Below are 25,869 nucleotides of genomic sequence, written 5' to 3' on the forward strand. Positions count from 1 at the left end.
TTTTGGTGGTACTTATGCTATTGAAATTAGGCATCGATCACGACTCTGCTATATGCCACAATATTTGGTGTATTTTTGCCAAGTCTTGATTCAAAACAAAGGAAAAATGGTTGAGACAACTTTATGATTATGCAATGAATTTGACCTCTGTGGATATAACCAGCTCTCAGATATAAGATTTGCTCTCCATACACATGGAAAAATCATTTTATTCCATTATTAGTGGTTGAGTTTTATCTCCTACATTGAGCTTAAGCAATTAACGGTAGAGATATCTCCCAATAGCTTGACTTTTCATTTTATTTTATTATATTCATTTCGGTTCTATTTATTTCAATTTTCTTATGTTATTATGAAATCGTTAATTGAATTTACTTTTATATTAAATAGTATTTAATTCCATTCATTCCACTTTTCGAAAGAAACTTCTACTTCTACGGAATGCATCGTCAAATATTCAATATGATTCCACAAGATCTAGTTTTGTTCAAGTAACGGATTCTAGCCAATTGAAAGGATTATTTAATCAATCCAGAGATTATTTCAATTCCATTAGTATCGAGGATTCAGAATATCACACATTGATCAATCAGATTCAACAACTAAATGAAAGATTGATTCTTTGGGATCCTTCTTTTCTTCAAACGAAACGAACAGAGATAGAATCAGATGCCTAGACTATTCACAGAACGTGAGAAGCAGATGAATAAGCATATGATTCCGGAAGAAATTGAAGAATTTTTTTGGGAATCCTACAAGATCCATTCGTTCTTTTTTCTTTGACAGATGGTTAGAGCTTCATCTGGGTACTGAGAGGTCCACTAGAGATCATAAATAGTTAATATATTCAAGATAATTACGTATCTCATTCTACTCTTTTCTTTCACAAATGCATTTGAGAGGAAATTTTTTTCTTATCACAAGACTTGTGTGTGATATATACGATACGCATACAGTACAAATGATTTGAGCAAGGAATGCATATCGACCCATGCAGTGCTGTAGCTAACACGTTAAGTATCCCGCCATGGGGAGTACGTTCGCAAGAATAAAACTCAAAGGAATTGACAGGGGCCCGCATAAGCGGTGGAGCATGTGGTTTAATTCGATGCAAAGCTTATCATGACCATTCCTGATCTGCAATGATGTGACGAATTATTATAAATCCCTACATACATTTTTGAGGCCTCAACGTAATGCATTGTGCACGTCCTTACAAGGATTGCTCACATGAAAAATTAATCCTCAAACCATCTAAGTCACCATTGACCTTGGATCCCCATTTTGTTCTCAAGAATTTAAAAGCATATTGTGAGCTTAATCAACGTCTAATTGTGGACTATTTGACCTAGATGTATCTACAAGATGGTCGTAATATTATTTGCTTGTTTTTACAAGCGCAATTTCTCAAATTTTGTAGGCTATTTCATGCCACTTGGGATTACTTTTGAGCACACAATCTTTTTCATGGCTTACCACAAGGTTTAAGCATTTTATGCATTGCAAAATTTTGTTTGGGAGATGCATCTTGATCACTGCATCATCATGATCAATTTGGTTGAGGTATATTTTCTAACCACTATGTAATTATGTACACAATGACATTTTTCATCCATTAACATTAGGATTCAAGTCAATTTATTTTAAGTTGTGCTCATAGTTACTGTAGTTTTTCCGATTGTCACTTTGGTCCTGACGTTAGGGGGAGAAATGACAGTTTTCAAAGAATCATCGAGAATCAGCGTTGATACATCTGCTTTCGTCTCATCCAAACTATATACAAGTCATTAGTGACTTAGATTAATATGTTGTATACCTAAAGCATGATACATATATATATATATATATATGTAGGTTCTAAGCTTTGAACTCTCCACAATTGGAGATTAATAAAGTTCAACCCTAATTGAAAGTAACTCTACGTAGGAGGTTATGATCCAAATCTCTAAGTAACTCATCTTAAGATGTTTGTTCTAGATATGATAATAGAAGCCCGAAAGAGGCATTGTACCCAAGCAATGAAATACTTATAAATTTAAGTACGCACATGCGAATGAGAATTGTTGGATCTCAAATTGATGATCATCAAGGACTAGTAAGTTACGTTTTTTCATTAAATGTTGACAAATTGTAAAAGGGTTGGCCAAAATGGAAAGAGGCAAATTCCACTTTGAGAGCCATTGAAAAACGTGAAATAAGGGAACCTATAATTTATACCCCAAACGTTTTTTATAATGAAATAAAATCACTATATGACATGGTGCTTCATAGTAGAGACATGAGTATTTTTTTTGTCATCATATATGCAACCACATTTCTACAAGTACAATGTTATTTTAACGTGAGACTCATAGCATGTGGAGATTTCATAGTACTTGAGATTTTTAAGTTTTGGTCTCTCCATCGAAGCAATTTTATAATAAATATTGAATGCATGAAATTCTTTATCAAAGATTTCAAATGAGGAGTATAATTCAAAATATGTACTCAATACCTATTCTAAATAAATTTAGTATAAATTGCCTCAACGAGTACTTTTTATTAGTTCGAACTAAGTTATATTGTTGTAACATACTCTTAAAAGAGTTAAGAGTTTTTAGTATGACTCTTGAAGAGCCTACAAGGCTATTTGTATACATGGTTTATGTAATACCCTGAAAATTTAAATATATGAATTAGATATTCATAATTATGAATATGTGGAGAAAATCGAAAATAAATCGATTTATGATTATGAAAAATTGAATTGAGAACGTTTAAAGTTTTATTTCTAGGAATTTTTATAATTTACGTTGGTTTTCCTTGTCGATAAGTGAAATGACGAAAATGCCCTAGTTGGTTAAATTGAAATATAAGAGGACATATCCGTTCGTGAAACAGAGTTATAACGAAGAAGTTATTAACGTTTGAAGTCAGAGACATTTTTGTAATTTTGGCTTTCAATTCTAAAAGGCTCCAATTTTTCTAGAGCAGGGATGGCTGTGATGAAGCCATGTGTATGGCTGTGATGGGAAACAAAGGAGAAAAAGGAGAGATAGCAGAGGAATTGGAGGGAAGAGGGGGAAAAGCAAGGTGGAAAATGAGAGAAAAGAAAAAGAAAAAAAAAAAAAAAAAGGGGAGGGGGGAACATGAGTTCTTCTTAACCCGACCCGTGACAACAATCCGGCGTCAAATTGCAGCGTTCCACGGCGGAATTTCCACCATCCCTCACTTGGAAATACCTACCTAACCTCTCCTCTACCCTTTTCACCCAAAATTAGGAAAAGTTTAGTTGAAGTTTGGTGGAAAACCCACCATGGATGCCGCGGGTATCCTTGGCCGAAATCCATCAATTGTGAAATGTTTTCCTCCAATTACCACTATGACTAGACTTCCCTTGAGGGCTAGAACAAAGCCCAAACAGCTGTAGGGGCAGCAGAGCACCGGAGGTGACGATTCGAGGCCACCCATTTATAGGGTTTCCGGCAGGTTCGAGGCAAATTGGAACCTTTCCAGGCTAAATTGGACTTGGCCGTAGGTATAAAGTTTGATCTGCTCTTTGAGATCTTCATTTTTGTAATTTTTGAGAATTTTTAGAAATAGTTGAATTTTCCGACGAGTTGGGGCGGCTGACTGCCACCCGCGGCGGCACACGGCCAGGGAGCCGACATTGTGCTTTTATGAGAATTTCGTTATTCTAATTATGCTTTTGAGATCTAATTTTTGTGGTTTGAATATTAATACGTTTGTGGTATATGTTGGATTAAATGAATATATTCGGATTTGGTTTGAATTTTGGAAATGTGAACTATGAATGGCTTGATCCTTATTTAGGGTACGTAGGCAGTCTAACAAGACGTTAGATGCAGCCATAAAATATGTGAGGTTAAATAAATTTGAGAATTTAGGTTACAAAATGGAAATTGGTCCATAAAAGGAAATGGTGATAAAATATAAAAAAATAATATCGTACATTTGGTAAGGAATTATAATTATGGATCATGGGTGGAACTAAGGTTTGTAAATAATGAATCAAAATTTATAGTAGTCAAACAATCGGGTTTAGACCTCTTGTTGGGAATTTATTATGAGACAAGGAAATGGCAGGTATATGGAAGAGAAGAAATGGAAATCAATTGAAAGTGTGATGGCATGTGTTGTTAAGTCAATGATGATTATTGAGCATATGTGGAATCAAGGCTTCTATATAAGGATTAGTGGTGAATGGTTGTGAATTAGATAAATATTTTAATTTGATCTTCCATAAAATAAGTGAGATTGAATAATCGAGACAAAATCCTTGTTTGAGAGATTGATCTAAGTAAGGAATACAGAAAAATAAGAGTTTACCCTTAAGTTTTGGTGAGTAAATTTTTGGGCATAAATAGTTGTGTGGAATCATGAAACTTGAGTAGAGATTTGTAATTGTAGATAGTTAAAAGAAAAAAAATTTAATTTGGGCCTATCAACAAAATTAATACCCGAAAATAAATATTTCAGGGGCGGGGTGTTACAGTTTATATTTACGATGGAGTTTTTATACTACTCTTAGTTTATTCTATCCTATATTTTATTTTATATTTGTTCTTTGTAGAAACACAAAAGGCTGTTGTCAACCCCCAATGAACTTCCGTGCTTCCCCAAGTCAAGCCCTACTCAAGCTAATACTGAAGCACATTACTTCAAACTTGACAGTGATGACTAGTTGAATCAAGGCTTACAATCAACTGGGGGAGTCAATTATTCGGAGTTATTCATTGGGGGGAGTCTTTGACAACATGCTGTAATGAACATACAACCGCATTGTGCTCCTTCATTTCGACCAGGTTTTTATCCCACTGGGTTTTTTTCAGTCAAGGTTTTAGCGAGGCAAAACATTATGATCGTCTAACATCGTATCAATATTTCATAATCGTGGTGCCCAATTTTTTTCCTTCCCACTGGGTTTTCCAAGCAAGGTTTTATCGAGACAATGATCATCGATTGGTGAATATCCAAGGAAAAGTGTTATAAATAAGATTTATTATAGGGTTGTCCACATTCTGAATCAATATGTAACATGTAAATAGTTGAGACATTTTCTATGTAAATTATAAGCCTATAAATAGGCACTTTAATAAGAAGGAAGGACACATTTGATTTCTCCTCCACATTCGCTCGCCTCTCTTGCTCATTGTCTTTCTCTACGTTTTATTTCTAACAAAAGGTGACTTGTTTATAATTCAAGAGATGAAGAGATTTTTCAATGTGCCCTTAATATTGGGTGATACGTCATATATTATTATACAAGAAGATGAAAATTTTTCTTTTAAGTGTCTGTTTACATATATACACCGTATGATGTATGTGTGTGTGTTTCGAACACACTGAAAAATCTTTTCGAAAGATGTTATGTGGAGATTTGATTGAGGTTGGGCTTTTGACAGAGGACGGTTGGACGTGGGAACTGTGTAGGGAGAGATAACACATATTCGATCAAAGGGGAAGTTCGGTCTGATATTAGATGTGAAATGCACCGAGGCCATCTCATATGTTACATCTCATCTTAAAATTGACAAAATCTGCCTTTAGCCAAGTGCCTAAAAAATAAAAAGAACTTTAACAAAAAATTTTCGCTATTGTTCACTTTAACAAAAATTCATATTTTTACGCTAAAAAATCAATCATGATACTATTCACTTTACCTTTTAGTTTATTCTTATTGTTAAAACTTAAAATTTTCAAACCATTGCTATTAGTTTTTCTAAAAATAAAGCTATACGGAATCAAAGCGCATTTGGCCCAAAGACACCGTCATGAATTTGTCAATGGATGGATTAGCTACAGTAAAGTATCATGATCACTTACCTTTTTATTTGTTTTGCCTTCATGCAATTATAAACAAATCCTTCCTAAAAATAAAATTTGAAGTAGAAAACCAAAAGGTCCATGACTACACTAATTGAATTTCTAACAATCTTCAACAAAAGAACATATAAAAATATATATTATCAATGCCATGACCCGATGGCAAAATACATTTAGGGAGTGTTTACATATAAGGAATGGATGGCGGAATGAGAGTCATTCCACATTCCTGATCATTCTTCCATTTACTAACACTTGGAAATGAAAAAAGTGTGTGGGACCCACTTAATATAGGGAATCAGACTCCCCAAACTCTCGGAATTCAATTCTCGACATTGAGGTGATAATTGAATTCCCCGAAATGAAGCCTATCAGGAATCCACTTTTTGTACCAATATTACCCCCATAGTTTTTTTCTAATTCTGAAACACTCACAGTTTTACCTTCCAACTCCTTTGCAACCCAAGACCACCTCTCAATCTTCTGTCTTTCCCAAATCTACCACCATGAACGGACACAATAACAACCGTACCGACCACGCCTATCACAACCCCTCCTACAACCACCGCAAATATAACAGCCACAAATTTAGAGAAAATGAAAAAAAAAAAAAAAGAGAACCCATTAGCCAAACATCATACCCACTACCATCGGTAGTAGGCAATCCACTCAGGAAGCATATATGAGATCTCTGAACTTCGACCCACTCATCGGCTTTCACAAACACGTTGGATTGAACAGTGTTGCGAACCATGGTGGGATTAACCGAGAAAGCGGAGAGGGAGGGCATAGAGGAGAGAGATGGAGGGTTTCAAAAATTGAGGCTAGGGGCGGTGGCTATAGGGGTAAGTGGGATGGAGGGCAAGGAAAGGTGAGGATGGGGGAGGATTGTTGTGGCTAGGAAAATAAAGTCTTCAGGATGAATGGGGTGGTGTGGGGAAGACAGACACGGGGGTTTTTGGTGGTGGGGGGCAAATGGAAATAACCATATTCTAACAAAAAGAAACCTCTTTAATTATTTTTTATATAGATAAATTTTGGTATATAAAATTGGTTTGATTATTTTTTTTTTTTGAACAATTAATTAGTTTGATTAATTAGTATAAAAATAATTTGTTTATATAAGGGCAATTTAGTAATCAAGCTAGTTTTAATTCCGATTCCAGACAGTTTTAGTAAACAACTTCAACATAAATCTGATTCTACTTCCATCTCATTCCAATTCCTCCTCAATCCAATTCCTCCTCAATTCAATTCCTCTAAATCTGATTATGGATTAGTAAACGTGCCCTCAGTAAATTGGGTTCAGAAAATTAAAAAAACCGAAACATTCACCATAAAATACCAAAACTGTTCATCGAACCAAATTGAAGAAACCAAATACAACCGAAAGTTATTCGTTCGGTTTCAGTTTCGTAGGTTCAGAAACCGAAATGAATCGAATAAAATATTATTAATTAATTAATTTAGGATGGAAGGGTATTCGTTTCTAAGCCCAATTTCAAGTCACGTGTTTGCTTAAGTTCAAAATGTTAGCAAAGAATCCTTTTCGACCCTTAAAATAGTATAAACCTGGAAGAAGCCCATAAAGACCCAAAGAAAGAAAGAAAAATAAAGGCCCACAGACCCATGGTGGCCATTAGTGCTGATTGTAGATTACTCTGAGCACTACAGTAGACGTAGTTCAGCTTTTAGGGATAAACAACTTAAATATCGTTGTTCGGTTCTTATTGTTTCAATTCCGAGTGAACACAAAATAAGCAGACATAAGCCTAACTTGAGTGTTAAAAAGTCTAGAAGTCGTATCCCTTGAGAAAGCCTAGCCTAGCCTAGCCTATTCTTCTTTCCTTGTATCCCATCTTTCCCTCTTCTGTCTATAACTATGCAAGATAACCGTATTAAGCAGCATATTTGCTTTGCCATTCAAAAGTCAAAACCCTAGCTAGCTAGCTAGCTGTATTACGCCGTGATGATGGCTAAAGCTGCGAATCTATGTATTTGTTCCATCTGATCTTTCTCCTCCCACCGCACATCTACTTCGTCAATGTCAATCTAATTTCAACTCCAAATTCTAGCTGCTACTTTACAATATCAATCTAATTTTTGAAAGAAATGAAGGGGAGGAATTGAGAATAAGGTTATGATTCGAACTTTGTGTTCCCTATTGGTTTGATTTGCCTACTTTTTTTTTTTTATTAAAATACAAGGGAACTGAACAAAAAATACGAAACCCATACATAGAATTCGTTGAAATTCGATCACTACGTCGACCCAAACAAGCACAACGCTAATACCCACTAAAATTGAAGGTTAAAGTCATTTTTTAGATAAGCTAAAAGAAGAAAAACTGACCATAACTTGCGGCAACACATCGGTCAGTAATATCAATGTTGAAGTTATAAACTCGATTGTAGTTAACAATCGCATATCACTTGCCCCAACAATATATGCAAGCATATCTTCTATCAATCAAAATTCTAGGGTTCTCCATACAAGGAGACCTGAACGTGCAACGCCTCATCAACCTACGGTTACAAACCAAAAGAATATAGAGGAAAAGAAGAGACCGCGACCACGCAATAGAGGCACAAGCGCCAAACGATCCATCCAGTCATCACGGACTAGGACAAATGTTTCTGTGGAACTAATTATTAAGCGCTCCTCTCAAGAGCCAGTCAAAAAATTGAGCCAGGTATTGAATTCACTAACACCAAAGAATCAAGGCTTGATGGCAATGGCCACGCCAAACCTGGGATTTTTGTCCAAGGCCTTGGTGTCTACCTCACCAGATATTGTCAGCACCGACTTTGGTATGACTTCATGCTGCAGGAGGGCTCCTAGCTTTCCGTGATTGTTGAGCTTAGCTTTCACTACAGTGTAGATATCAACAGCATATTGCCCCCCCACGGTGAAAGTGTTCTCGTTCGTGGAGAACTTTCTAGTGATCTCTCCCACAGCAGCACTCCTCTTCAACAGATCCATATAATGCACATATGATGCTCTTATACTGTCTCCCTTGTCACCCCTGAGAGATTAGAGAGAGAGAGAGAGAGAGAGAGAGAACTGATATCAGAATATATAACCGTTAATACTAGAACAACCGAATTTAAACTATTGTACATGATAAAAGGTTAGGGTACAAATGCTTACAGAATTATTGAAGCAGACTGATCTGGCTTTGTGATGCTGATTCCAGCAGTGTACTTCGTAAAGTTTCCAGACGTAGTGTCATAACCCCCTTCTGCACCAAATGCAATGGTTGGGGTTCCAATGGTGGCTGAAAAATCAATAGCTGGGGATTGATTCAAGGCAACGGCTGTAGTGATGGTTGCATGGTCATGGAAGTACTGAACCTCCAACTGAACAATAAATTTAAAAAATGACTCATCATATAGTTAATCACAAAAACAGATGTAAATATCACCTAGCCTAAAGATCCCAGATTTTATACCTTGCCAGAGTTGAAATCAGGCACTTTGAATGAAGCTATAGTTTTTGTGGATGGGACAATCTCATTGATCGTGAAGGTCGTCGAGATCTGCCAAATCAAAGAGAAAAGTGGCATGCTTAAAAGAACAAGAGAATTGTTTGTAATATTCAACAAACAACGCAACCCACATTTGATTCTGTGTCAACTTTGACATCAACCACCGTGTTCTTGTACTTGTATTGTGTCAAGATGTCCCCAGTGGAAAGTCCTCCCTTCTTCACTGCTGTTGAGGTGAGGGCCTAAAGGATCCAGAAAGGAAAGTATTGGAACAAAAACAAAAATTTCTCAGACAAGGAATAAACTCAATAACTCGCACAATTTCTTCCAAGAAACGAACACTACCATAGTCTATGGTTGATCGTAAGAATTCAAAATTTATGATGGCATGGATCTTAAAGCATAGTAGGAAATGGAACTTCTGAGCTATAAATATCAATTCAAATAACAACTGCAGTACTGATAATTAAAAACGATGGGTACTAGATGACATTTCAGGTGTCTCCCCATCTTTTTGCTTTCAAAAAAAAAAAAAAAAAATCAAGACACCGTTCTGTGCACAAAAGTATGCAAAATCTCAAGGTTACTCTTAAAATTGTTGTACTTTCATCCATTAATCGACCTAATAATACTCCACAGCCAACTGTTCCAATTCTACACCAACATTCTCAGCTCAAGTTTTGAAGCTTCAATACAATATTACTTGAAATTGAATCACGATGAATCTTAGTAAACTTAAATATCATTTCAAATATTAACTGTAACCATAATGATTGGAATTGAGTCAATTGACACACACACAATTCAAAGGAGAAAAATACAATATTCACTCCAGCTTAGTAAAGAAGAAACATAAGAGATGAAACTTCAGAAGCAATGTCCTTTAATAAGTCAAGATATTCCCTTCATGTATGTTAGAGCTCACTTTTATTATTTATGAAAATATGTATTTAAAGTGTTACTAAGCGAATTTTCCTATGTCATTAAAAGATGCATGCACATATATGCCCAAATCTATAATAACATAACACAAAGAAAAGAGCTGCACAGGGAGGGATAAGATACAGAGTAACAACAAATGAAACTGTCATGATAGTAAATTATATTTTTTTTCCACAAAAATCCCAACAGATAAGTACTTCAATCACGAAAATAATGAAAATTAGACAACCCCACAATCTCCCAGTTTCCAAGAAAAAACAAAGACAAGGAAATACTTAACTCTTCTATTGCCTAAGAGACAGAATTCTAACAAAAATTTAGTATTCGAATACCAAAACAACTAAGGGTCCCGTTTGATAATCATTTTCTCTCTGGTTTTCATTTTTTTTTTTTTTCCTGCTACAGATAGAAGAAAGTATGTGGGAGAAAGGAGGAATGGAAAACAGTGACGGAAGGATGATGAAAGAAATGTGACACAAAATGGAAACTAAAAACCAAAACCAAAACCTAAAACAACTTTAAGTTGTTTTCACTTTCAAGTTCTTGCTTTCACATTTCTCCCCCCTCCCTCCCATCACCCCTCACTTTCTTTTTCCATTTTCATTTGTCCCATACGCTTTCCCTCGATCTTTAGCACAAAAACCGAAAACTAAAAGCTAAAAACAAAATGGTTATCAACACAAGTCCTGAATAAAAGACTACACAGCAAACTAAAACGCAAAATACATAATCTGGTTTATAAAACACATACGCTTTCACTCTATCTCTAGCGCAAAAACTGAAAGCTAAAAACTAAAAACGAGATGGTTATCAATTGAAAACGAAAAATATGATCTAGTTTATAAAAAAACAAGCGTACAAACTGATTTCGGGCAGAGGAAAGCTACAAACTACAAAAATGACTCAATTCTCAAATGCAACAGCGTCAATTTCGAAACCAACACGGAAAATAGCATGAAATTTGCACTATAATCGAGCTCAAAGAAGCCACACTAGCAAAACAACACCGATCCGAAAAAATATTTTCTCCACTAATCAATTACATTTTCTTTAATAAGAGCTTCGAGTGCGTACCACGCCGGCATCGCTGTAGGTGGAGACGGTGAATTTCTGATCGGAGCTGTAGTCCTTGGTCAGAAGATCTGCAACAGAAGCCAAAACACACCGTTTCAGTTGCAAATTACGCGATCGAGAGAGCGACAAACAATAGAAATATCACAGAGACGAAGAGCGAGAGAGAGAGAGAGAAAGTGAGAGACAACGGTTCGTTACCTTTGGCTTTCTTGCCGATGTCGGTGAAAAGTCCAGGTCCCTTGCTCATCTTTACGGCGGAGAGAGAGTCTGGGAAAATTGGGGAGAGAGAGCGGAAGAAGCGAAGTGAAAGAGGAAGAGGGTTGTTTATTTTCGTGGTGGCAAGTTTGTGGTGTGTGATCGACGGCTGTCGCGGTCTTGTGCTGAATCGTCGCTTGCCAACCGTCGATTTCAATACTCAAATTCTCTTTTTCTTATTTCTCTTCTTTTGATTTGTGGAATTAATAGTTATTTATGGTTAAGGAAGAAAAATCAATGCTTTGATTTGACGATTCACTGTCAAATTATTTGAAAATTCGTTTTGAAGCGTAAGGTTTTTTAGTTAAAATCATCCATAGATTTTTATAACTCGTCATTTTGGTTAATGAGATTTCAAATCAATAAAATGTATTATTAAAATTGTCCATCATCAATCATTTTAGTCATTTCATGAAAAAATTATATTAAATAAAAATGAAAATGACAAAAATACCCTTAATTTAATAAACAATGGCCCAAATGATTTGATAAAAATTAAGAGTATTTTTATCATTTTAGCTTTCTTTAATAGAGATTTTTTTTAGAATAACCAAAATAATTGATAGAGAATAAACTCATAAACCATTTTTATTAATTTCAAATCTCATATTTAAGACTTTGGAGATGTCATAAAGTGTCAACAATAATAGTAAAAAAAGACGACGTTTTCTAGTTGAGATGTCAATGAAAAATTTTATTTGAACTCATATAACCTCTTTTTACACCCAACTTAAATTTTAAATATGAAGTGTCTTTTCTACCCAATTGCATAATTACCATAAAGTACAAAATAAGATTAACAATAAAACTAAAATTTATCAATAAACTCACTCTCAATAATCAAATCCTTATCATTATGCAGTCTTTCTCTTACATTCTATTTTGACTAAAATTCTAAAACGTTCTCATAAAAAAATAATTCTTTCCTTACAGAGATAAAGTACTCAAAAAAAAAAAAAAAAAAATTACGGAGGCTTGCATAACCATATTTGTATAACATCAACTTTAAGCCACTGAAGTTCAACTAGACGATTTAACACTAGGACCCTACTGTGGCAATTCCAATATAGTTCTACACTCCGGGACTTTTGCAAACTAATCCTATCCCACTTCTCCTAACTTAGGCTTCCCAAAACAACGATGTATTACTCTCAATATACTTTACATCCCCATAATGGCGACCCAAAGCTGTGCAAGTTCTTTCCTAGATTGTTATAGACAATTAAGACTCGTATGTGACGCACATAGCGCCAGTTTTTACGTGATTGTAGTACTAGAGTGTAAATCATTATTACACCCAGTCATGTTCATGTTAGAATACCACTGCATGAACTTGTGTGTCAACATATGTCGATGAGCACATGTTAGTATATGTTTATTTATTCAAGATATTGGGGTTACCGAGTGTTATGTGAGTATTGCATCCTCGACGATTTTACTGTTTACGGTAAGTATTTTCATACTACACCAATATGTTATGTTTAAAAAATATACTTGTTTTACAGCGAGGGATTATTATGTTTTCAAAAAGATTTTTACAAAACTTTATTTTTAGGTCCACTCACCTTATTTTTCGCCCCTCCAGGTTTTAGTAGTTGAGATTTCGTATCGACGAAGATCTTGGCCAATCTTGGTATTGGAGATTACTGTCAATGGTATAACTCTCATTCTACTTTTATTGTACTTTACTTAATTCTGACATCACGTGTGAAATGGGTTCATTTCCGCTCACTAGCGCACTCTTACATTTAAGCACTTTTAGGTTTAAATTTACTCACATTTTCCACATCACTACATTTCATGGCTTCGTCACCCTCCTGGTGTTGCCTAACATAACTTGATTCGGAGTCCAGGTGAACATTCCGAGTCAGGGTGTGTCACTTCTTCTCTGGTAGTGAGAGATCTTAGGTTCGAATCTTGTAGATGACGAATTCGAAATCAATTTATTCTCTTACAAGAGAATAACAGGCAAGGAGATGAGCTACACCATTGACTTTGCGACAAATATAAGAAGTATTTCCAGGCCACCCTCAACGGCCACTAGTCGTTAGTGCCCATTAACATCAATAGCCATGGGTTTGTACGTGGCTATAGATCAAATTCTAGTAGAGAATCCCACTTAGCATCACTTTTGAATCATCCCCAATCTGTCCAACACTAGACATTTTAATAGAGGGGACATGAAACGTCGTAAGGAATTCGAGTGAATCCCTTTCTAGATAGAAGTTTGAAAATCTCATTTCCGTCGCCAAATAAGGACTTCTTGCATGGTCGCACCGCTAGGGGCTTCTTCAACCCAAATTACAGTGGGAAATGTTTTTTTTTTCTCTCCAAACCTTGCTTGAATTCTAGCATGAAATGTTGATTATCTTTGAATAAGTACATAATTGGGTTGCCATTTAGTACTATGGTCTAAATGTTGATTATCATTTTCATTTGTAAGTGAGGTTTTATGTTCGGTTCTCATGAAAGGCAAATTTGAATCACATTATTGCTAGGGGCTTCTTCAACCCAAATTACAGTGGGAAATGTTTTTTTTTTCTCTCCAAACCTTGCTTGAATTCTAGCATGAAATGTTGATTATCTTTGAATAAGTACATAATTGGGTTGCCATTTAGTACTATGGTCTAAATGTTGATTATCATTTTCATTTGTAAGTGAGGTTTTATGTTCGGTTCTCATGAAAGGCAAATTTGAATCACATTATTGCTAACCCACTGTGAAAGTAAACCCACTCTCCCATCTCTTTAATATAAATAATGTCGTTTATTAAAAAAAAGAAAAGTACGCACTTCTTCCTTATTCATGATCTTGTAAAAAATCTTAAATTCTAGTAGTCAACGCGTTAACGCTTTTTGGGCCTCAAGTGTTTCTTGGTTGGATCAGGTTTTTGCTCATGTTGCTACATATCTTATAGCCCAGTTTGTAGCACTTACATTGAATAATAAATTAACGAAAATCTATGAGGATCAGGCGGTGTAATCAATTGGAACTTTGGGGGATTTTAATGGATTTGAATTCCCTCAATTTTTCTGGGGGAGAGGTGAGCTTTGAGACTGCTTAAAATACACTATAAAATCTCTCAAATTCCTCAACTTTTTAAAATCTTTTAAAACCAATTTCTAATTGAATACACCTATAATGTTATAAACTCCTTTAGAATTCTGATTGAATATACCTAGACTTTCAAAGAATCACTTAAAATCATCATTGAATATTCCTAAATTTATAAAATGAATTAAATCTCTCAAAATCCCAATTGAATACACCCTTATCATCCAATTTATCATAATGTGGAATAATGGGATTTTGGGCGTTAGAACCTTGGTTTGTTATTTTCCTCTTTAAATCTTATATTTTGGATAGAAGTTCTAATGATGTTACTAAAAAAGTAATTACTTTTATATTATGATAAGTTTAGAGATCAAAACTCACAAATTTGTATTTCAGAGATTAAAGTTTCAATTGAGTTAAAATTCAAAGACCCATAGTCTAATTTTCTCATAATTAGACCATCTTCAAATGAGATGCAAAATTTTAATCATTAAATTTAAATTTGTCAGTTTATGTAGCTCTTTGACATATTTAAAGTTTGCTCTCCAATATGTCAAATTAAACTATATTTTATTACTTTTTTTTTTTTGTGTACGAGAAGTAGAAAACTTGTAGATTTAACATGTGAAAGTTAACTTCTTCCACAACACCAAAAATACACGGACTCTTATTCAAACAGACATTAAAACTGAACAACATTTTTAAGACCACCAAATTCCAACCTGCAACAGAAACCTCCACTCGAATTCTGCAGATGACTTGACCTTATATGTACTCATTTAGTTTTGGGGGTGACGAGATCATGGCTGTTTTGGAGGAGATCATCATAGCGGCCTCTCCGTCCTGTAACCTGGCTAATTCGGGCATCACAATGGAGCTGCGAATTGTGGCACTCAACTTAAGTAAATATATTATATATCGTATAAATAAATGTCTATTTATATTTATAAAAATACATATTGTATTAGGCTAAAAAAAATTACAAAATAAAATGTCATATAGATTAAAGTATTTTAACATATTGAAAATATAGGAAACAAGCATATAATGAGTGTTTATACAAGTCTTTAACAAGTTTCTTACAATTTATTAAACAAAAATAAAATCGAAAATGAAAGAGTTATTAATTTTCTGTTAAAGTGAGAGTCACAAAATAAGCGGGTACCTAAGTGGGCTAAGCGAGTGCTTATGCAAGCTGGGTGGATGCCTAAAGAGCTCTAGATACTATTTTTTTATTTTTAAACGCCTAAAGATTAATCAGCGCGGTAGTCAACTGCCTATCACCGAAGATGTGACATAGACAACCTAGCGCTCACGTCTCCTCGGTCTTTTGGCACCGCCCCGAATACACGTGCTCCCGGAACTTTCCCATCACTCTCCTTAGAGAAATGTGAAACAATAAATGTTTTTGAGAACTGAAACAATAAATGTTTAAACAAATAAAAAGCATGTAATAATTAATTAAAAAAAATATTTGAAGTTGTTGTCAAATTTAATATCCATCCTCTTATCATTCTATGTCATGCTACATGTCTTTTCATATCATGTTATATAAGAATTGACATTAAGAAATTTTATTTGAACACATATAACTTTTTTCTATACCAGCTTACTTACTATACCAAAATTAGGTTTAATTAAACTATCAATATCTTTTTAAATCCAAATTTACTACATAAATTATCCTCACAAACCCAATTTAGTTATGTTAAATGTCTGTACCCATTAAAAAAAAAAAAAAACTCAAAGCATACGTTCTCTGCTGATTTGTGAATGATGCTTTCTCCAAACACTATCAAACATGCCCTAATGAAACACTATAGACTTAAAAGAAGAGGAAGGTGGTTGCCATGAAACGTCAGCGGTAGACTTTTGGACAAGCTTTTGGTCTTTCCTTTTATTCTTGTCGCATTACAGGGTACGAGTTGTCTCTAAGTCTTGGTCCCCTCTTCTGCCATACGCGTACGCAACGCGGTATAGTTACCTTATTCTTTTAAATTTCAGTACCCAAACCGCGTTATCTTATTCTTTTAAATTTCAGTAGTATTCTTCACATTCTTTTATCAGTACTTCATGTGACTTACAATACTAAATTCACAATATATGTAGACAAAAATGGTTGTGATGTGTGAGACGCGAGCACAACCGTTGGTGATTGTGGATTTCTCGATGATTTTCATATAGATTAATAGTTTTGTCAGCGTTACAACGATAGTGACTCCATTAACTTTTCTTTTTCCTTGAAGGACTCCATTAGCTAAAGTAGAGACATGAGGCCACCTGAAGATAATGTAAAAAGGATCATGATTTTGAAATTCCAATATCATCGTTGTAAAAATATACAATGTCTAACATTTAACTTAAACTTAAATCCGTTACTTAGTACTACAATCTAGTAGTATTTCTCTTCACTTGTAAGTAGTCTTAGGCTTGATTCTTGCCAATGGGGAATTTAAACTACATTATTACTAACTCATTGTGAGGCTAAGTCTAGCCCTACTCCTTAATTCTTATATAATTATTAATTTCGCGTAGTTTTAAACTGCTCTAATATAGAGAGAAATTGAACTTGGATGCAAAATTAACTGTCTTAACTGATATTTGATTGATTATTTCTTCCTGATTTTCAAACATTGTTCCACTAAAATTGTTTAGAATTATTTAACCTGGTCTTTCTTTTTTTGTTAAGCATCAATTGTTTCGAAGTAAACTCTATTTAACATCCAAAACTTTGCAGTTTTTAGTGTTGAACGTTGACCGCGCAAATATTAGGAGAGATAGGGCAACAAATAAGAGGAAGAAGACGAAGAAGCGCTATTAGCTCTCAAGCCACGCAATTCCCACCAAAATTTCGGATCCTCAGTCGTTCTTCCTCCTCTCCGTTTTTTCGTATTTTCCGTACACAAATGCACAGAGAAGAAGAAAACAAATCCCATTTTCTTATTTTCTCAGGTCCCCTCCTCACTGTCTCTCCTCTTTCCGAGAAATGTTACTGAAACTTCCTTTTCTCAAAAGCGCTTTTCCTACGCGTTTCGCTCTACATATATATGCCTGTGTGTTTAATCTGTAGGAGGAGGTTGTGATAAAAAGAATAAAATATAATTAATTGCTTGGATAAGAAAGTGAAAGAAAGGTAGTTAAATTAGTTGGTCGATGGAGAGCTATTTGCAAGAGTTCGGGGAAGTGAAGCCGAAGGGTTCGTCTGAAGAAACGTTGCAGAAATGGAGGAACCTTTGCAGCGTTGTCAAGAACCCAAACGGCGGTTTCGCTTCACTGCCAATCTTTCCAAACGTTTCGAGGCTGCTGCTATGCGCCGTACCAATCAGGTCTTTATTTCATCTCACCTCTCTCGCTCTTCTTCTTTTTCTTGTTAGAAATACCTCGTCTGTCAGTCGATGGATGTTATGTATTGATTTAACGCTCAAGTGCTAATTATTTAATAAATTAATACGAAGGTTACAGACCATAAAACAATATGATTCCCATGATTAATCATATAGCATGCGTACTAGAGCATTCATGCTCTGTTTAACAAACACAGAGACGACCAAGACGTTTCAAATTGTAGTTTTCTTACTAATCCTTTGATAAATTTCTGGTTTGAAAATTGCAGGAGAAACTGAGGATTGCTGTTTTGGTTTCTAAAGCTGCATTTCAATTTATTCAAGGTGAGTCTATTTGGCATTAAAGATGAAACATCATCAGTTCATCATATAACAAGACGAGGTGGTTTTATGGTTGTTCTAAATTTCTAATGTCTGCAGGTGTGCAGCCAAGCGACTACGTCGTACCCAAGGAAGTTACGGACGCAGGTTTTCACATTTGCGCTGATGAACTGGGATCCATTGTTGAAGGCCACGATGTAAAGAAGCTAAAATTTCATGGCGGAGTAAGTGGCATCGCAGAAAAGATCTCCACATCAGTAAAAGATGGGCTCAACACCGAATCAGACTTGCACACTCGAAGACAGGAGATTTATGGAATCAATAAATTTACCGAGAGTGAGCAACGGGGTTTCTTGATATTTGTTTGGGAAGCCCTTCAGGATATGACTCTTATCATCCTCGGAGTGTGTGCATTCGTGTCTTTGGTAGTTGGGATAGCAATGGAAGGGTGGCCAGTTGGAGCACATGATGGACTTGGAATCGTTGCGAGTATCCTGTTGGTTGTTCTTGTAACAGCAACGAGTGATTACCGCCAATCGTTGCAGTTTAAGGACTTGGACAAGGAGAAAAAGAAGATTGCGATGCAAGTAACAAGAAATGGATATAGGCAGAAAATGTCAATCTATGATTTACTGCCTGGCGATATTGTGCATCTTTCTATTGGAGACCAAGTGCCAGCAGATGGGCTATTCGTATCAGGATTTTCCGTGTTGATTGACGAATCAAGCTTAACTGGTGAGAGTGAGCCAATAATGGTAACTCCTGAAAACCCTTTTCTTCTTTCGGGGACTAAGGTCCAAGACGGGTCATGCAAGATGATGGTTACAACGGTTGGGATGAGAACCCAGTGGGGTAAATTGATGGCGACTCTAAGCGAAGGTGGAGATGATGAAACCCCACTGCAGGTGAAGCTGAATGGAGTGGCAACCATTATTGGAAAGATAGGCCTTTTATTCGCCGTTGTGACTTTTGCAGTTATGGTGCAAGGATTGTTTAGTCGTAAACTGGCTGAGGGGACACACTGGAGCTGGAATGGAGATGATGCAATGCAGATGCTGGAATTCTTTGCTGTTGCAGTTACAATTGTTGTTGTTGCTGTCCCTGAGGGGCTGCCGCTGGCTGTGACATTGAGCCTTGCCTTTGCCATGAAGAAGATGATGAATGATAAAGCACTCGTTCGCCATCTGGCAGCTTGCGAGACTATGGGATCAGCCACAAATATTTGCAGTGACAAAACTGGGACGCTAACAACCAACCGCATGACCATTGTAAAATCATGCATTTGCATGAATGTCAAGGAGTTGAGCAATCCCAATGAGGCCTCTAGCTTATTCTCTGATCTTCCGGAAACTGCTAAGAAACTTTTGCTAGAATCAATCTTTAACAACACTGGCGGAGAAGTTGTGGTTAACAAAGCTGGAAAGTATGAGCTGTTGGGAACACCTACAGATACAGCTTTGTTGGAACTTGGCTTGTCAGTAGGTGGAAATTTCCAAGCAGCGGGACAAGCTTCTAAGCTTGTTAAAGTCGAGCCATTCAACTCAACGAAGAAACGGATGGGGGTAATCTTGGAGCTTCCTGAAGGAGGTCTGAGAGCGCACACCAAAGGTGCCTCAGAAATAGTTTTGGCCAGCTGCGACAAGGTGATTACCTCAAATGGCGATGTTGTTCCCCTTGATGAAGCATCCCTCAACCATCTCAAAGTTACTATTGAGCAATTTGCTTGCGAGGCTCTTCGAACTCTATGTCTTGCGTATACAGAACTAGAAACTGGTTTCTCTCCAGAGAATCCCATTCCTGTTTCTGGTTTTACTTGTATAGGAATTGTGGGAATTAAGGATCCTGTTCGTCCCGGTGTCAAGGAGTCTGTTGCAATTTGCCGTTCAGCTGGCATTACAGTAAGAATGGTTACTGGAGACAATATAAATACTGCAAAGGCTATTGCAAGAGAATGTGGGATTCTCACCGATGATGGCATAGCCATTGAAGGTCCGGAGTTCAGAGAGAAGAATCAGGAAGAATTGCTTTCTCTGATTCCTAAAATTCAGGTACTAGCTCCCTTTCCTTTGAGGAATATAATCGCTCGGATTTGTTTCTTACTGACTAACAAGTATGGTTTATGAATCCGTGATGCTGAAACTTGAGTTCTCGTGTAGGTGATGGCTCGATCTTCACCTCTTGACAAGCATACATTGGTGCAGCACTTGCGGACCACATTTGATGAAGTTGTTGCTGTCACCGGTGATGGAACAAACGATGCCCCAGCGCTGCACGAGGCAGATATTGGACTAGCCATGGGGATTGCTGGAACTGAGGTGAGTATATATTATATAGTCCTCTATATTGCCAGATATCTTCACATTCATTGTTGTCCCTTACGAAGCAAGCGTTACAGAATAGGCCCTTAACTAATCATATTTCCCATGCTTTCAGGTGGCCAAAGAGAGCGCTGATGTTATAATTCTGGATGATAATTTCTCCACCATCGTAACAGTGGCGAAATGGGGACGTTCGGTTTACATCAACATTCAAAAATTTGTGCAATTCCAGCTGACGGTTAATATAGTTGCATTGATCGTGAATTTCTCCTCTGCTTGCTTGACAGGTTAGCCGGCTCACATTTTCAATATGTTGTCCACTTGTGTAACAAAATTGGCCATACTTTCCTATCCCTCGTAGAAACCATTTCTCACTTCTGCGTTTCAAAAATCGTGCTTCAGGGAGCGCTCCTCTCACAGCTGTGCAGCTATTGTGGGTTAACATGATCATGGACACATTAGGCGCCCTTGCTCTTGCAACTGAGCCTCCGAATAATGACCTAATGAAGCGTCCGCCAGTTGGAAAGAGACAGAACTTTATCACCAATGTAATGTGGAGGAACATTCTGGGGCAGTCTTTCTATCAGTTTACGATGATTTGGTTCCTTCAGGCAAAAGGAGAAGCAATGTTTGGTCTATACGGACCGGATTCTCATGTGATCCTCAACACATTGATTTTCAACACATTTGTGTTCTGCCAGGTAATCTTTTCTAAAATTACTCATACAAGGACTAATGCTGACGATTTTTACTGCTACGAAGGGTGACCTGATTCTGTTTATGCAGGTTTTCAACGAAATAAGCTCGCGAGAGATGGAGGAAATAGATGTCTTCAAGGGCATACTGGATAACTATGTCTTCGTCGCAGTCCTCAGTTTCACAGTTGTGTTCCAAATCATTATTATCGAGTTCCTGGGAAAATTTGCAAGCACAGCACCCCTCTCCTTGGCACAATGGTTCGTCACTGTATTCATTGGGTTTTTAGGGATGCCGATTGCTGCCGGATTAAAGATGTTTCCTGTTTGATCAACAGAAGATTTAGAGAATAGTAAGACAACAAAAGAACAAAGTTAGGGAGCTTAGAAGCCTATATTGGGAAACATTTCTCCGAAAATTCCACATCCTGCAAAGATGCATGAGATGATGAACAGAATTAGCAGATATTAGCTAATTAAGCCAATGTCTTATGTTTAACTGAAAATTAGGAATCCTTCAAGTTTGACATGGTGAAACACATGGTTGGTTGCCGGTCCTGTAATTCGTCCACTGTATTTTCTTATCGACTTATCGTTTATGTAACTATTTAACTAGTTTTCCGTTCGGGCAACGATTTGTTTAACTTTTCACGCGGTTCCCCCTTCTGTGCATTACCTAGTTGTGAATCATATTATCATTAACATAACTTCAAAAGTATAATGTGATAGCAAATTTCCGCCTATTTTCAATTTTGACAAAATTGTACCTGCAAAACAAATACACACCTTCCATCACGTTCATTTCGAATCTAACCGTTCCAAGAGTTGTAAAAAGCAAAGCTCAATAAATCTTCGACGGATTAAAAACAGCATCGGTTCAACTTTGTCCTCTCAGAACTCCTTAAACGCTGCTGCTGCGGCTTTCAGCTTACAGATTCACACCGAAAATCTAACAGTTAAACATTACATACCAAGGTAGTAATGCAATTTTCACATGAATAAGTTCAGTGCTGCCTACACGAAAGTAAGATACAAAAATAAACAGTTGTTTCTAGGCTGAAGAAATCTCTCAAGATTGCATGGCATTGGTATCATCGTCGTCACCTTCCTCGCTGAACATGTACTGACTCTGATACTCCATCAAGTATTGTGTTGATCTCTTCACATCCAAAAACAGATGGTAAACTCGGTTAATATCCTCCATCTCCACAATATTTCCCTTTCGCTTTTGGCATGCCAACGCAGAAGCTGTTATGAGATGTATAGCATATCTCAAGGATGCATCAACACCAATCTTGGTCAACAAATGCTTTGCTTCTTCGGACATCTCGACTTCTTCTTCTTGGCATCTGATGTTCAGAATCTTACTAATTTCATCCTCTGTGTAAGGCTGGGTGGTGATAATAAGCAGTCGATCAAGGAGATCAATAGGAATTCCATGAGGGGATTTATAATTTGTGCCTCTGATTGTAGTGATTCCTCTGTTGGTAGCAACAACTAATATGGGAGCCATCTCATTCTCCAATGCACGATTCAAAAATGAAAAGCACTCAATGTCAAGCATGTGCACCTCATCAATAAAGAGAACACCTGGTACAATTTCTGCCTTCCCTTCCTCCCTCCACTCTGCTACCTTTGTGTCAATTTGTTCTCTCACTTCTGAGCGGATTTCACCAGTATCACCGGTAAAGAGAGCCAGAAATCCCTGTGTCCTGGATGAGAGAGATAATCAAATCAGATAACAGAATGTCATGTTAATCCTCAGCCGGTACTGAGTCTAAAGTAGAACAACCCCCACCTCCACCACTAAAAAAACAAGACCTCCTCAACTTACAAGCCAAGATTCATTTATTAAATTTGAGCAGACTTTAATATAGGTGCCAGTTGCAATGTATCCATTGTATACAGAATTCATTAGAAACATAAAGCAACAAAGCAGCCACAGTTATCTTGATCACAATTATAACACCAAACAAAGTTACACAATCTTAAAGATTGATAAATTCCTAAAACATCGTGTAGAGATTTATGTTCATGTGTATGCCTATGAAAGAAGCCACTTATTACATCAAACCTTAATAACCCAAAAAATTAAAAGTGATGATATTCTATAACATCTAAGCATGTAACACATATGCACTTCTCTCTTGCGAATTCTAAGATGGAAAATAGATACAGAGTTCTGTTATATTCAGATTTAACCTGCAAATTTAAGTGACCAAAAAAAGTACATCTGAGTAATGAGATAAAAACTGGAACCACTTTGTAGCAACAGAAAAAAGTTCACTCTTTCGCCCAAACCTGGCAATAAGTTTGGGTTCAAGGTTCAGAAAAGACAGATTTTGATCAAGCTGCCTTTAAGTTCTTAAGGTTAAACTTTCTAATTTTGGTCGGAAGGTGACTGAATGAAGGTTTTCCTAGGGGTTCTGTAACAAAATAAACCCATCCAAGACATGTAGGCACCAATAGATGCAAACAACTGGGTATTCAAAGCAAGTTTGCCTGGAAGGTGACCTGATGAATATGTTGATGTTAGAGCCTCTTGGGAAAGCTAAATCCTATGCTATTCCCCTCTTCTCCCCTTCTTACATGATTACCTTAAAATAAACGAAAAACGAAAAACAAAAATTAAAGAAATGTGAGAAGTTTGGTAAGCAGATAGTCAACAGAGAGAAATCTCACAACAGCCGGCCCGTAAACTTCTCAACGATTCTATTTGGCTACAGTGGCTTTGGCAATTCATGATTAAGGGTACTATGTTGTTTTTCAAACCCTTCCCTTGGTACATGTAGCTTTAAAATCCTACATATACTTTTTCAAAACAGAAAAACGATATAAACTGTTTTCTTTGTTTGATGCACATAGAAGAGGAGAGAAAGTTCTACTTTCTAACTTCTAAATGATTCAAACCAACTACTCAAGTAAATTCCAAATTAACCACAGCTGAGCTACAAAACATCCAACTCAGACACAAAAGGATTCTTAGTGCCCTACACCACCGATAACTACGTCATAGAATTCATCGATAGACCATCATCCTCAACAGTGGACTAACAAGGGAGTAAAAGGTACCATTGACTAATTATTGGGGTAATGAACGAACAAAAAAAAAACCCATAGAGCTTGTTTCTAAAAGGTAACTTCTAAGTACGGAATACATACATTCATTAATGTATAACACATTAACAAGCTAATTACTAATTTCCCATTAGCCCAAAAATATTACAACTTTCCCAAGAATATATGATTGCATAAACTCATTAACTTGTAATTTACAGCAGCATGCTCTGTAAATTAAGACTAGGAAAAAATACAAGCTGAGATTTTGAAGTACCTGCTGTTGATGACATCAATCTCATGAAGTGTGACGCAATGCACAACCTCCTTGCGCTTCTGCAACTCCCCGTCCGGGCACTGCATAAATTTAACCTGCGGTCCCATGGCATCGTAGTCCCTTGACCTCGAAAATGACCTACCAAGCTTGGTAATCTTCCCAGAAGCTTTATCGATGGCAATCACATCCCCACTCTGCACCTTCTCCTTCCCCAAAGCCTCAATCATCTTGGCCCCCAAGTCGTACACAGTCTCCATCTCCGTTGTCTTCAGCGTCAATTTCCCCGTCTTCGAAGCTGCTCCGGCCACCGCAGGCCGGTCAATTTGAACCTCCACGACCTCGCCCTCGATGATCTCAGTCTCTTCCTTGATTCTAACCCCAATGGCTTTCCTAAAAGCTTGCATTAGGGCTTCGGTCTTCGACATCTCCAGAGAAAAGAGCTCGCTTCCGGCCAACATCGCGAACGGGGTTTCGAGGCCGAGCGACTTCGCCATGCCCATGGCGATGGCGGTCTTGCCGGTTCCCGGCTGACCCGCCAGAAGAACAGCCCGACCCGCGATTTTTCCTTCCTTGATCATCTGGAGAATGACGCCAGCGGCCTTTCGGGCGGAAGTCTGGCCCACCATGCCTTGGGAGACGTCGCGGGCTTCTAGGGCAGAATCGAGGCCGAGGCCGCGGATGTGGGAGTGTGCGCCTATGCGCTCTATTCGGGTCAGGTCTCGACTCTCTGAGAGCTTGAGCTCCGCCATGGCTGAAATGTGATGGTGGAGTGGAGTGGAGTGGAGCCGAGTGGAGGAGTGGAGCGGAGCGGGGCGGCTTCAGGAGATTTGTTCAAATTCAATGGCAGCGGCGTGAAAGAGCAAGAAGGGGTTTTGTTCCAAAATCTGCACTTTTGACTGTTTGTGTCCGAATAAAGGGCTGAGCCCAGGTTCGATATATAGGCCGAACAAGGATTTAATTTATTTAATAAATGAGCCTAACTTGCTTTTCAGTTCTTTAAGGAGTAAGAACCGTTTCGTGGGCTGGATGAGACGGATTATAGCTAATTAAAATGGTAATCCAATCTGTTATGTGATGGTGGGTGGTGGTGACGCCGGTGATGATTTTGGGCAGTGGTTTGCAGTAGCAACGATGATGCTGGTATGTGGCTGGAGGCTGAGATGGTGGTGATGATAGTGTGGTGGTGGAGGTGGAGATGATTGCAGTGATGACGATCGTG

General features: G+C 37.2%; 3 protein-coding genes and 1 non-coding gene across 4 annotated transcripts; 1 reads left to right on the forward strand and 3 right to left on the reverse strand.

Annotated features, from left to right (window-relative positions):
• Nucleotides 1–8,129: 8,129 nt before the first annotated feature.
• Nucleotides 8,130–11,688, reverse strand: LOC103945751 (mitochondrial outer membrane protein porin 2-like). The gene is made up of 6 exons (XM_009356339.3): nucleotides 11,528–11,688; nucleotides 11,330–11,397; nucleotides 9,445–9,555; nucleotides 9,278–9,364; nucleotides 8,977–9,185; nucleotides 8,130–8,851 (listed from the first exon to the last, which is right to left on the reverse strand). Exons 1-6 carry the CDS (start codon nucleotides 11,574–11,576, stop codon nucleotides 8,545–8,547), a joined length of 831 nt encoding a protein of 276 aa, XP_009354614.2. The 5' UTR covers nucleotides 11,577–11,688; the 3' UTR covers nucleotides 8,130–8,544.
• Nucleotides 11,689–17,428: 5,740 nt separating this feature from the next.
• Nucleotides 17,429–21,935, forward strand: LOC103967758 (calcium-transporting ATPase 2, plasma membrane-type). Its single transcript, XM_009381058.3, is given in 8 exon segments — nucleotides 17,429–17,888; nucleotides 17,891–17,964; nucleotides 18,252–18,306; nucleotides 18,403–20,351; nucleotides 20,460–20,618; nucleotides 20,737–20,908; nucleotides 21,024–21,322; nucleotides 21,408–21,935. Coding segments are annotated over 8 exon segments (3,045 nt in total). The 5' UTR covers nucleotides 17,429–17,791; the 3' UTR covers nucleotides 21,648–21,935.
• Nucleotides 21,936–22,141: 206 nt separating this feature from the next.
• On the reverse strand, nucleotides 22,142–25,414 carry LOC103967757 (ruvB-like 2). The gene is made up of 2 exons (XM_009381057.3): nucleotides 24,651–25,414; nucleotides 22,142–23,028 (listed from the first exon to the last, which is right to left on the reverse strand). Exons 1-2 carry the CDS (start codon nucleotides 25,397–25,399, stop codon nucleotides 22,386–22,388), a joined length of 1,392 nt encoding a protein of 463 aa, XP_009379332.2. The 5' UTR covers nucleotides 25,400–25,414; the 3' UTR covers nucleotides 22,142–22,385.
• On the reverse strand, nucleotides 23,951–24,045 carry LOC125476260. Its single transcript, XR_007257561.1, has one exon. It is a non-coding gene; the product is annotated as a small nucleolar RNA snoR109 (small nucleolar RNA).
• Nucleotides 25,415–25,869: the final 455 nt, after the last annotated feature.

This window comes from the organism of the source record quoted next, unplaced genomic scaffold (assembly GCF_019419815.1).
Source record: "Pyrus x bretschneideri cultivar Hongxiangsu unplaced genomic scaffold, Pyrus_bretschneideri_v1 Contig18, whole genome shotgun sequence".
NCBI classification, from domain to species: Eukaryota; Viridiplantae; Streptophyta; class Magnoliopsida; order Rosales; family Rosaceae; genus Pyrus; species Pyrus x bretschneideri.